The sequence below is a fragment of the Lolium rigidum genome, chromosome 3 (genome assembly GCF_022539505.1).
Source record: "Lolium rigidum isolate FL_2022 chromosome 3, APGP_CSIRO_Lrig_0.1, whole genome shotgun sequence".
Classification (NCBI taxonomy): Eukaryota; Viridiplantae; Streptophyta; class Magnoliopsida; order Poales; family Poaceae; genus Lolium; species Lolium rigidum.
Genome location: NC_061510.1, coordinates 151,358,690 through 151,368,632, shown reverse-complemented (window position 1 = coordinate 151,368,632; position 9,943 = coordinate 151,358,690). Strand labels below are relative to the sequence as shown.

Here is a 9,943-nt window from a genome sequence, read left to right as displayed (position 1 = left end):
CTTTGGGGAATCCATTCATCACCCCAAATATCAATCATATTGCGATCTCCCACTTTGGGGAGGCGTGGGTGCAGGTGAAAACCGAGCTCCAATTCTAGTCATGGCGGGCGAGGAAGGTGTGTTGCGTCGTTACCTTGATGAAGGCATCACCATTGCAGCTATTGTCTTCCCACTAGTGCTGCTCTAGGAGAAACCATAGATCTCGGTCTCCTAGGCCAGACGATGGCGGTACTCAGTGTCGTTCTACCTCTTGGGGCATCATTTTTGGAGCAACGTCTAGCTAGTTGGTGGAGGCAAGAGGTGGAGTGGTCTACATCTAACGCGTCGACTTCGGCGCAGCGGGGCCTCGGTGAAGGACGTGGCATGATAGACCCGCGCAGGTTGGGGCATTGTCTTGTGCCATGGCGGCGTCGATGGGAGGCCTGGTGAGGGCTATGCGGATCTCAACCCTAAAGATGGACCAATGTTTCATGGCGGCGACAGATTCTACTGCGGGTGCATTAGGTGCTTTCTGTGGGTCTGCTAGATCAGATGTGTACTCCTTTTTTTTGCCATAGTGTTACTCGAGATACCCACGGTATTTGGCTGGTGGACTTTGTTTGTGTTTTTGGAGCACGAGTCTCTGATGCCATGTTTTTCACCCATCGTAGTGTTTGTAGTTGTTTAGTGGTGGTTTGGGGTTTTATTATGTATACTCTTAGCAGATCTTTGTTCAATAAAATCTAAATAAAGGCTGTATGCAATTTTTCGATGCAGAGGTGGCTGAGGATCTCATTTTGAATAAAATGTAACCTTTTATCGTTGTTTAGATACATGTCCACATACTTTGCCAAGCAAATGAGCTTCCTTCTTCGTACGCAACCAAAGGCAGACTTGTTTCCCAAAACTCGGCAATAGTCTGGCCTAAAAGGGGGGCACGTTGCATAAATCCACCCAACACAGTTTCTAAAACGAAAGAATTACAGCTCCCACAGCTAGGTCTGCCTGTCTTGTCTAAAACTGCCGAAAAAACTTGTACACATCCATCATCTGAGAGAAGGAAAAAAATGCAGCCCATGATTCCCTAGATAAATGGCAGCAGGGTCCATATACGGCGACCAGAGTAGAGTTGGAAGAACGATGGGTGATCATCCAGCTCCAAGGACACAGACAGTCGTCGCCATAAACTCCAAGGCAGCAGCTCCACTCCACGAGGTGAATATTATTGCCGATGCCGAAACATATTCAGGAAACATCGATGTTTTCCGTTCCTGCAAGTTGACAAAGATAGTGATTGAGAAGCTAGATAAGTTGCTTACTGCACCACGAATGGTATAATATGATACGTGCAAGCATCAACACATGCAAAAACATGTCACTTGCAAGCATCAACACATGCTTACAGAATTAAAGATACAGACAACTGTAAGCAACCAGTTACAGAACATTAGGGACCAGCAAAAATATGATGCCTTTAGGGGAGCAGCTTTATGCACTGAGATCGGAATGTTGATGGAGACTGACATGTCACATCTGATATTTGACACTTTAGTTTCTCATACTGCTTTTCTAACAACTGGTGCACAGCTAGTCTAATGTTAATTAGTAAAAAATCAAAAGCAAGAAGATGATTCGGAGTGTCTAAACAAGGTAGCAAACTTAAGGGGTCAAGAAGTTCATGAAACTCAAGGGTAGGATGGCTTATGATGCTCAAGTTTGCACATGGTCCCCAAGTCCCCAACCAACCCAGAAACACTTTGCCAACATCTGAAGGAAACTATGTTAAACCAATAATGCTAACTGGATGGCTGATTGTCTAGCTCATTTTGGATAGCACAATTCATGGAAAAAAGCATGACATATATAGAACCTGTCATGGCCAATAAAACAATTTATTGATTTCCATTAGTAACATAGCAAATCCCATATGTCTGCATTATGGTTCACATCAAGCTGAAGTTGTGAAATACTATAAGAAAGGTGTGTGAACAAATTGCAGGACTTGTGAATGGTATTATAATGATAATGAAACTGTTACACACACCTAGCCAAGAATTTTATTGCGTACAAGTAGAGTTGCTCTTACTGTTCATGAAGTTTTCTGACCCAAGTACCAATTACATTCTACTTACTTGGCTACAGATCCGTGCTCCATGTCAAATTAAGACGATCTTAGTTGCTCCCACCATTCCAAAGTAACTTGCGTTCTAGGTTTGTCCTAAGTCAAAATACTTTAAGTTGACCAAGTTTGTAAAAAAAAAGGGAGCCGATACTAGACAAACATGAGAAAAGGAGCGCGTGGCTATGTTGTCGCATCCAGGGCAGCGGCAGCGGTGCTGTTTTCGGAAAAAAATGAAAGTTGACAGGGCACATAGGTAATTTACCCTGGCAACTTATTTTTCACATCGCGCTAAGGGCTACCATTGGCACGTTTTCCAATATAATTTCCGAACAATAAACAATTTGTAAAATAAGCATCGATTTAATTTTACTACATTCATTGTACAATTAATTTTCGTACTATGCAGATTTTGCATGTATATATTGGTACGTTTTCCTATAACTTCGGTTAACAGCGTCACAGATTTTACGATTATTTCGTAACGGCGGGAATAAATGGCAAGGAAACAACTTAATTAATTTGTGGTTGTATGAGTAGAGTATCTGCCAACTCATTTGATATCAGCCATAGTTTAGAAAACTCCACTGAATACTTATTTAGTCCATATCATTATCCCACAACTTCTTTTCTAATATGACTATATATTATGGTTTTTATTTGAAAAAATTCTTGTTTATGTAGCTGCATCACAAATTCACAATGCCATCTACAGAAAGTACATCCACACAGAACAATGCATTTGCTGACCTTTAAGCTGTAACCCGGATTCTGTCACTTGTCTAATACCTATGCAGAGCATAATCGTTTATCAGTATCAGTGTATCTAGTCCATCTAAACTTTTAATAGACTATTAAGGGATGAGCCAGCAAGTCATAGAAAATTCCAATAAAAAAAACTAAAATCACTAGTTAGCAGGGGTAAATCAGTGATTGCTAAGAAAATCTTAAGTGAAATGGTACAAAATCAGGCAATTGCATTCCTCCAACTTTCATAAGAACAGTAACCCACTACAGTGTTTTTTAGTCGTACATTCAGCTTTCCAGTTCATGTTCATCCATCATGAATAATTGGATCCTCACGGTCTTTTTCCATGCAATGGTACAATAGCTAGGGGTCAGAACCGTTTTAATACACTAAAAGTGCAATGCCGGGCAATCAGAGAGGTCATGTGGTTGGCCGGTCTCCTATGATGCAAAACCTCTTCCCCAAAGAGGAGCAATCGACACCTGTTTGGCCAAAAACATGCAAAGTTGAGCTAAATGCAGGCTTGCTGCGGCTATGGTATCGACACCCGTCAATCGCAGCCAAACAAGCTTTGCGTTTTTCTACGGGATTTGAAGGACACGAGGCCACCTCGAGCGCTACCAAAAAGACTGTAATCATGCGAAACGACGAATCTAGTCTTAAACTAAGGGAATTGCGACAGTAAAAGATGGAAATTCGACAGAGCTTACCAGCGTTGGAGAATGTTTGGCGCGCGGGATCAGTTCTTGGTCTTCTCCTTGATGGCGGATTGCCGGAATCCGTTCCACAGCTGCAGCGCCGCGGTAGCCGTGAGGTGGTGGTTGTCCGCGGCGACAGCGGCGGCGGCGTTTTCATCATAGAGGAATGGAGGGCTCGGGCCGTCGCCCAGGTCCTGGAGCTGCTGCTGGCTTGAGAAATGCGACTGCGAATTGGACAGAAGGGTCCTCCTGTTGTTGCTGCTGGCGGCCAAGAAACCCGACGACATGGAGAAGTCGAGGCTGTAGTCGCCCGCCGGAGCGGGAGCCGGAGCGGGCGCCAGCGCGTCCTGGTCGAGCGAGAAGTGAGTCATCTGGGCGGAGGTGGCGAAGTTGAAGTTGAAGGGCTGCGCCGGCACCATGCCGACCGGGGGCGCATTGCCGAATCTGAAGCCGGGGTACGTCGGCACCACCTGCGCGCCGGCTTTCCCTGGGTGCGCGACGCCGACGCAGTTTGAGGCGACGGCGGACACGGGCTGCCAGGAGGGCTGCCTGGGGTCTGCGGTGCCGGCCCCGGTGAGCAGCTCGGTGAAGGACGCGGCGGACTGCGCCGGGGACGCGCTGGCCACGGTGACCTCCTTGTCGCGGCCGTCGGAGCGCGAGAGCGAGAGCTCGGACCCCTTGCTTGTCTCCGACGTGCTGCTGCACAAGGACCTGCTGCCTTGCTGCTGCTGCTGCTTGCCGGCGCGGGGCCCGGGTTGGTGTTGGGCGTCCGGCATGGCGGCGAAGGCGGCCGGGTCGAGCGGCGGGAGGTCGTCGATGGCGGCGGAGGCGGCGTTGATGAGCCACTCGACGGCCTTGCTTGGCTGGTCGCAGCCGAGGCGGTCCTGCAGGTCGTAGAACTGGATGGCGGTGGGCACCGACAGGCGCACGCGGCGGTCCCGGATGCCCTTGGAGGTGTACACCTTGCTGTGCCGGTCCTTGCCGCCCGTGGCCTTCACGCGGCAGATCCGCGACGCCGCGCCGAGCTGCCTCTGCCCCGGCTGCGGCGGCTGGCCCCACGGCGCCACCTCCGTACCGCCGCTGGTCACGCCGGTGCGCCCGCGCTTGGCCGACGGTCCGCGTCCGCCCGGCGCCGCCCCGTTCCCAGCCGCGTCATCCTCCATCCCTCGCCGACGCAAGCCCCGGGCATACGCTAGGCTCTGAGGCGGACAGCTGCGGATGCTGCTATGCCGCTTTTATTGTGCTCGGGGAGCGGCGGCCGTTTCTGGTTCTGCTGGCAGTGTCTGAGTGTGTCAGAGGTAGGGTGGCAACGCCAACGGCTGGGCCTTTGTCGTCCGGCAGATTTGCGCCGCCCACCCGGCCGGCGTTTTACCATCTTGCCCCTGCTACTCCTGCCTCCTCCAAGGTTGGCCACCCTATATTAATATAGCAACCACGCCGTATAACTCCTTGCGTCGGAGTATAAGCAGGTCCAAACAAAAAACGAAAGAAAAAAAAAAGAGAAATTACAAATTAGTGCCAACAGCGGCAACTCGACGAACGAAGATGCCGACCAACCGTTGGTCTTCCCACGAAGTCCCACCGCACTCCTAGACAGTGGCAGTTCTAGGAATTTGTCCAAGCCTGGGCAGGTCTCAAGGAACCTAAAAATTTTGTTGGGCAAAAATAAGCATTACATGAACCTCGCTGGAGACGGGGATGACGAGGTTGGCCACGACATCTCCCGCTATGCATACACTTAGGGTGCGGGGGTACGTGTGTAGTGGTGAGCTTCTTCTTCGTCTCCAGCGATCGTTGGTTCTGGGTTGAGGTTGTGTTATCACCAGATTTTGGCTAAATCAGGAGGTGGGCCGCAATCAAGATGGGCTTAAAGGAAGTATACATGGAGAATTATGTGAATCGGCCTTTTATACCAAGTTGGGCTTAATTGCCCGTGTATCTGTAACATATTAGATCGTATCTTAGTTTAGAGATAGAATCTTACTCGTGCACGGTTTGGTGCACGCCCACATTAGAAAGTCCGTCTGGACTATAAATATGTACCTAGGGTTTATGGAATAAACAACAACTCACGTTCAACCCCAAACAAACCAATCTCGGCGCATCGCCAACTCCTTCGTCTCGAGGGTTTCTATCGGGTAGCGACATGCTGCCTAGATCGCATCTTGCGATCTAGGCAGCACAAGCCACACGTTGTTCATGCGTTGCTCGTAATGAAGCGCTTTTGATGGCGAGCAACGTAGTTAGCATTAGATGTGTTAGGGTTAGCATGGTTCTTCGTTTAAGCATGCTTACGTAGTGCAACCCTTGCATATCTAGCCGCCCTCACACCTATCTCGGGTGTGGGGCGGCACCCCGCTTGATCATTATTTAGTAGATCTGATCCGTTACGGTTGCTCCTTGTTCTACAAGGATTAGTTTAATATCCGCAATAGTTAGGCCTTACAAAGGGGGGGGATCCAGGTGGCACGTAGGGTGGCGTTCGCAAGTCCTAAACGGGATGTTCCGAGGATCAACTTCATGTTGGTTTTTAGGCCTTGTTTAGGATCGGCTTACGAGCACCGTGCGTGGCCGCGAGGCCCAACTCTGGAGTAGGATGATCCGATTATGCGGTGAAAACCCTAAATCGTCGTAGATCTCATTAGCTTTATCTTGATCAAGCAGGACCACCAAGTATTCGTGCACCCCGTACGAATCATGGGTGGATCGGCTCTTTGAGCCGATTCACGGGATAACTCGAGAGCCGATCGAGGCTCGTATTTAACGTTTACATGTATGCCCTGCAGGAAACTAAGCGAGGCATCACCATCACCTTCCTGGCCAGGTATAGGTCAGGTGGCACGCCCTTGCACTTCGCATCGCCGCGTGTGACCAGAAGAGCATTGCGGGCCGTCGCTCGGAGGGGTCTCGGCCAGCCGCAGCTCTAGGCTCTTCCCGGCTCTACGGTGTTGACAAGGCCGCTGCCCGCCGGTGGGTTTTGGCAGTCAACACATTCTGGCACGCCCGGTGGGACGAACGTCTACATCAACCACATCGCCATCTACGTCTGAGATGGCGGGCGGCACGCCAGTCACGTGCGATGAGATCAAAGCCATCCTCGAAGCCGAACTCATCGGCTCTTCCCTCCAGACCCGCTCCCATGGCGTCAGGGGGAGGGGTTCCACGCCCGAAGGTGCACTCGATGGGATAGACCTCTCCACCCCGTCAGAGGAGCGCACCAGGTCGCTGAAGCATGGGGATCTGCCCAAGGAGCTCAGATGGAAACATGACGGGATCAGGGCAACCCTTGGAGCCGAACTCATCGGCTCCTCTGAGAAGACCCGGCCGCACGATATCAAGCTCGGTAGAGACCCACGTCCGGGGCCCGGTGTCGACACGGTGGATCTCAGCCACTCCATAGGTCGGCCAAAGTTTTCCTTTGGTGTCAATATGGCAGGGTCTGCAAGCCGCCATGACAAAGGGGAAACAGAAAGCAACCACTCCCGTGGCAAGGATGAAGAGGGAGCCGGTCCGCGCGACCAACCCCAAGATGAGGACAGGCGGTACCTGGCAAAGGAGGGAATAAGAAGCATGCGGCATCAACGCCCACTCTCCAAGCACCCCCTCAACAAATACGAGCAACACCACGACCGACGTCGGCGCTACGACGTAGATAATGAAGGGAATTTTCAGGCTGATGCCGAGGTCGGAAGGTACCGCCAACATGGTAGAAACAACGGCGGGTACGATCGCCGCGCCGAAGGAAGGCCAAGGGGGCAAGGTGACATGGACAGGCACTGGGACTGCCCGTTCTTCAAACATTGCTGGGACTCAGGAATGAGCCGATTGCCAACAGTCGAGGACTGCCCAGAATGCAAACAAAGGAAGAAGGGTGCCGCTAACGTATCTGTGTTCAGCCGTCTAGGGCCTTTCCCACCTCGGAACAAGCGTGCTGAGTCCGCTCAGGTGGAAGATCTCGAAGAGCTAGAGGACGGTGGTGAAGAATACAAATATCATCAGCCCAGGTGGTACCCTGATGGGCTCAGCCGTTCCCAGAAGCGAAGAGTTCAGCGTCTGCGTGGGTTGGAAGAAGCTGAAAGATTATACCTGCGCACGCTAAGGAAGGCACGGCCGATCCGGCCGCCAAAATTCTGCGAACCCTGGACAAGGAAGGTCAGCCACAAAGAAAAGAGTGGCGCCCGAACAGAGAAAAGCCGATGGTGAAACATCGGCTGGCACAAATATGGTGTTTATCCTCCCTTCGGAGTTCAGTGCTCCAGGATTAGATGAGACATCCGTGGCACAACTTGACTGCGGCCCACGGCCGGTTATCTTTGAGAAGCCACGAGAAAGGAGCTACAGGCATCTGAAGGCCCTGTACTTACGAGGGTATATCGATGGGAGGCCTGTAAATAAGATGCTGGTGGACACCGGAGCGGCAGTTAACATCATGCCGTACTCTATGTTACGTCGGCTGGGACGCTCGAGTTCGGATCTAATCAAGACTAACGTAACGTTGAGCGACTTCAACGGCCAAGCGTCTGAGGCACAAGGAGTTCTGAACGTGGATCTGACCGTAGGAAGAAAAACTATCCCTACGACGTTCTTCATCGTCGATAGCACGAGCAGTTATGCTATGTTGCTGGGAAGAGATTGGATCCACGCCAACTGCTGCATTCCCTCCACGATGCACCAATGCATAATACAGTGGGATGGTGATGAGGTAGAGGTCGTCCAAGCCGATGACTCGGCCGAAGTTTCAACGGCCGGCATGAATGCATGGGAAGCGAGCGGGCCAAGAACCCCTCTCGGGCATCAACTTGGACGACTCGCGAGCGCATCGATGTGACAAAGGGAAGGGTTAAGCTAGTTTTATCCACCGGCCTGACCATGTAGTTGAAGCCAAGCGATGTGCAACTTGGCGAGGCTGATCCTTGTGATCGGCCCCAAGGGTCTATGAAGGAACATTACAAAACCTTCACCGAGCAAACAACGTGGAGGCCGATTCCGATAATCGGCCGTGAATATCCTCACCATCCATACCGCACGGGTTCAACACATGCATGATCCAAAAGAGCCGATATCATCAATTCTCTTGACAGAATCGGCTCGGGGGGGCGCCCAAGTAGATAAAACACGAGGATATGCAGTAGAAGTGTCCCACCCTGTGGCGATGGGTATTGGAGTATGGGGGCCGATACACAAATCGGCCGGGAATTCAAAAAATTTTAAGCATAGCCGATGTGCAGACATCGACTTAAGGATCAATGGAGCGTGCAATAGGTCTTCCTTTCATGGACCCCTAATTCTCATTGGCAGGCCTTCAAGATCAGCGGCGTTAGCAGGTTTGAGGGTCGTGGCTCTGATAACGGCAAGTCGGGGTAGGGATGAGCCTTCCTAAGATCGCGAGAACGAGCCGACGACGAAGCAATCGGCTGCGACGTTTTGACCAAGATAGTGACCGAGGAGCCGTCACTTCTAGGGGTGTTGCGTCCGGGGTTTGGAGGGCATCGGAGATTCAAAGACACCCCCACCGGGAGGTGTCCCGGCCTGCCCGATAACGAAGAGCCGATAGTTGTTGGAGTCGGCTGATGCTGCATTACAAGTTGGAAGCCGAGGGTGACCGATGTGGTGGGCCCATTGTTGTTCTCGCCCGACTGAGGCCCGGGGGGCAGCTGGCCCCAAAGGATCCTTGGCTACACAGACCAATTTCGTTGGAATCGGCCAACTCTCCATCACAACGGGCCTGAGGAATGGTGCTGATATTGCGGAATTATCAGTTTCAATATGCAAGACGATTCAGCGACCTGAATCGGCTGTCACCGGATGAAAGGTGGTCCACTCTCGGACGTGGTCGAGCTCAGGCCTGTTTGTTTGAATTATTGGTCTTCATCATTGTCGCTACCCCGGCTGAGGCTCGGGGGGCAACTCGCCGCGAGAAGTCCTTTGCTAGAAGAAGGCCGAGTTCGCTAAAATCGTTTGGCTCTGCGTCTCAGTTTGATTTGGAGCAAGGGTTGCTGAAAGAGAACGGAGCGGGATTATAAAACGTTACTACAGAGGTAATGCCTGTCCTGCAGAAGTGGCAGCTTCGGCGTTTAAATTGATCCGGCAACGATCTTAGGTCGCTTCTAGAGACAAAGAGGATCTGGAAGGGAAGGATGTGGCAGAAGAATGTCTGAAGGCCTAGGGTTTGTACGCTTGTGGCTGGGCCTGGTTTGACCAGGAGCTTGGGTCCGGATGAATCTATCACAAAATCTATTGTGAGAGACCGGTGCGATGCCATCGGCTTGCTGGGCATCGTCCAGATTGGCAATCGGCAGAAACAGAGTGAAGGACGATCGGCTAAATTATCATAAAGGGAATCGGCTAAATCGAGGTGGGGAATTTCTTCATTGATAAGCCAGATTTCTTACATAGAAG

At 51.2% G+C, this 9,943-nt stretch overlaps 1 protein-coding gene across 1 annotated transcript; it reads right to left on the bottom strand.

Annotated features, from left to right (window-relative positions):
• Positions 1 to 881: 881 nt before the first annotated feature.
• LOC124695674 (transcription factor PCF6-like) lies at positions 882 to 4,707 on the bottom strand. Its single transcript, XM_047228499.1, has 2 exons — positions 3,557 to 4,707; positions 882 to 1,250 (listed from the first exon to the last, which is right to left on the bottom strand). Exon 1 carries the CDS (start codon positions 4,705 to 4,707, stop codon positions 3,586 to 3,588), a length of 1,122 nt encoding a protein of 373 aa, XP_047084455.1. The 3' UTR covers positions 882 to 1,250; positions 3,557 to 3,585.
• Between the last annotated feature and the right edge of the window lie 5,236 nt (positions 4,708 to 9,943).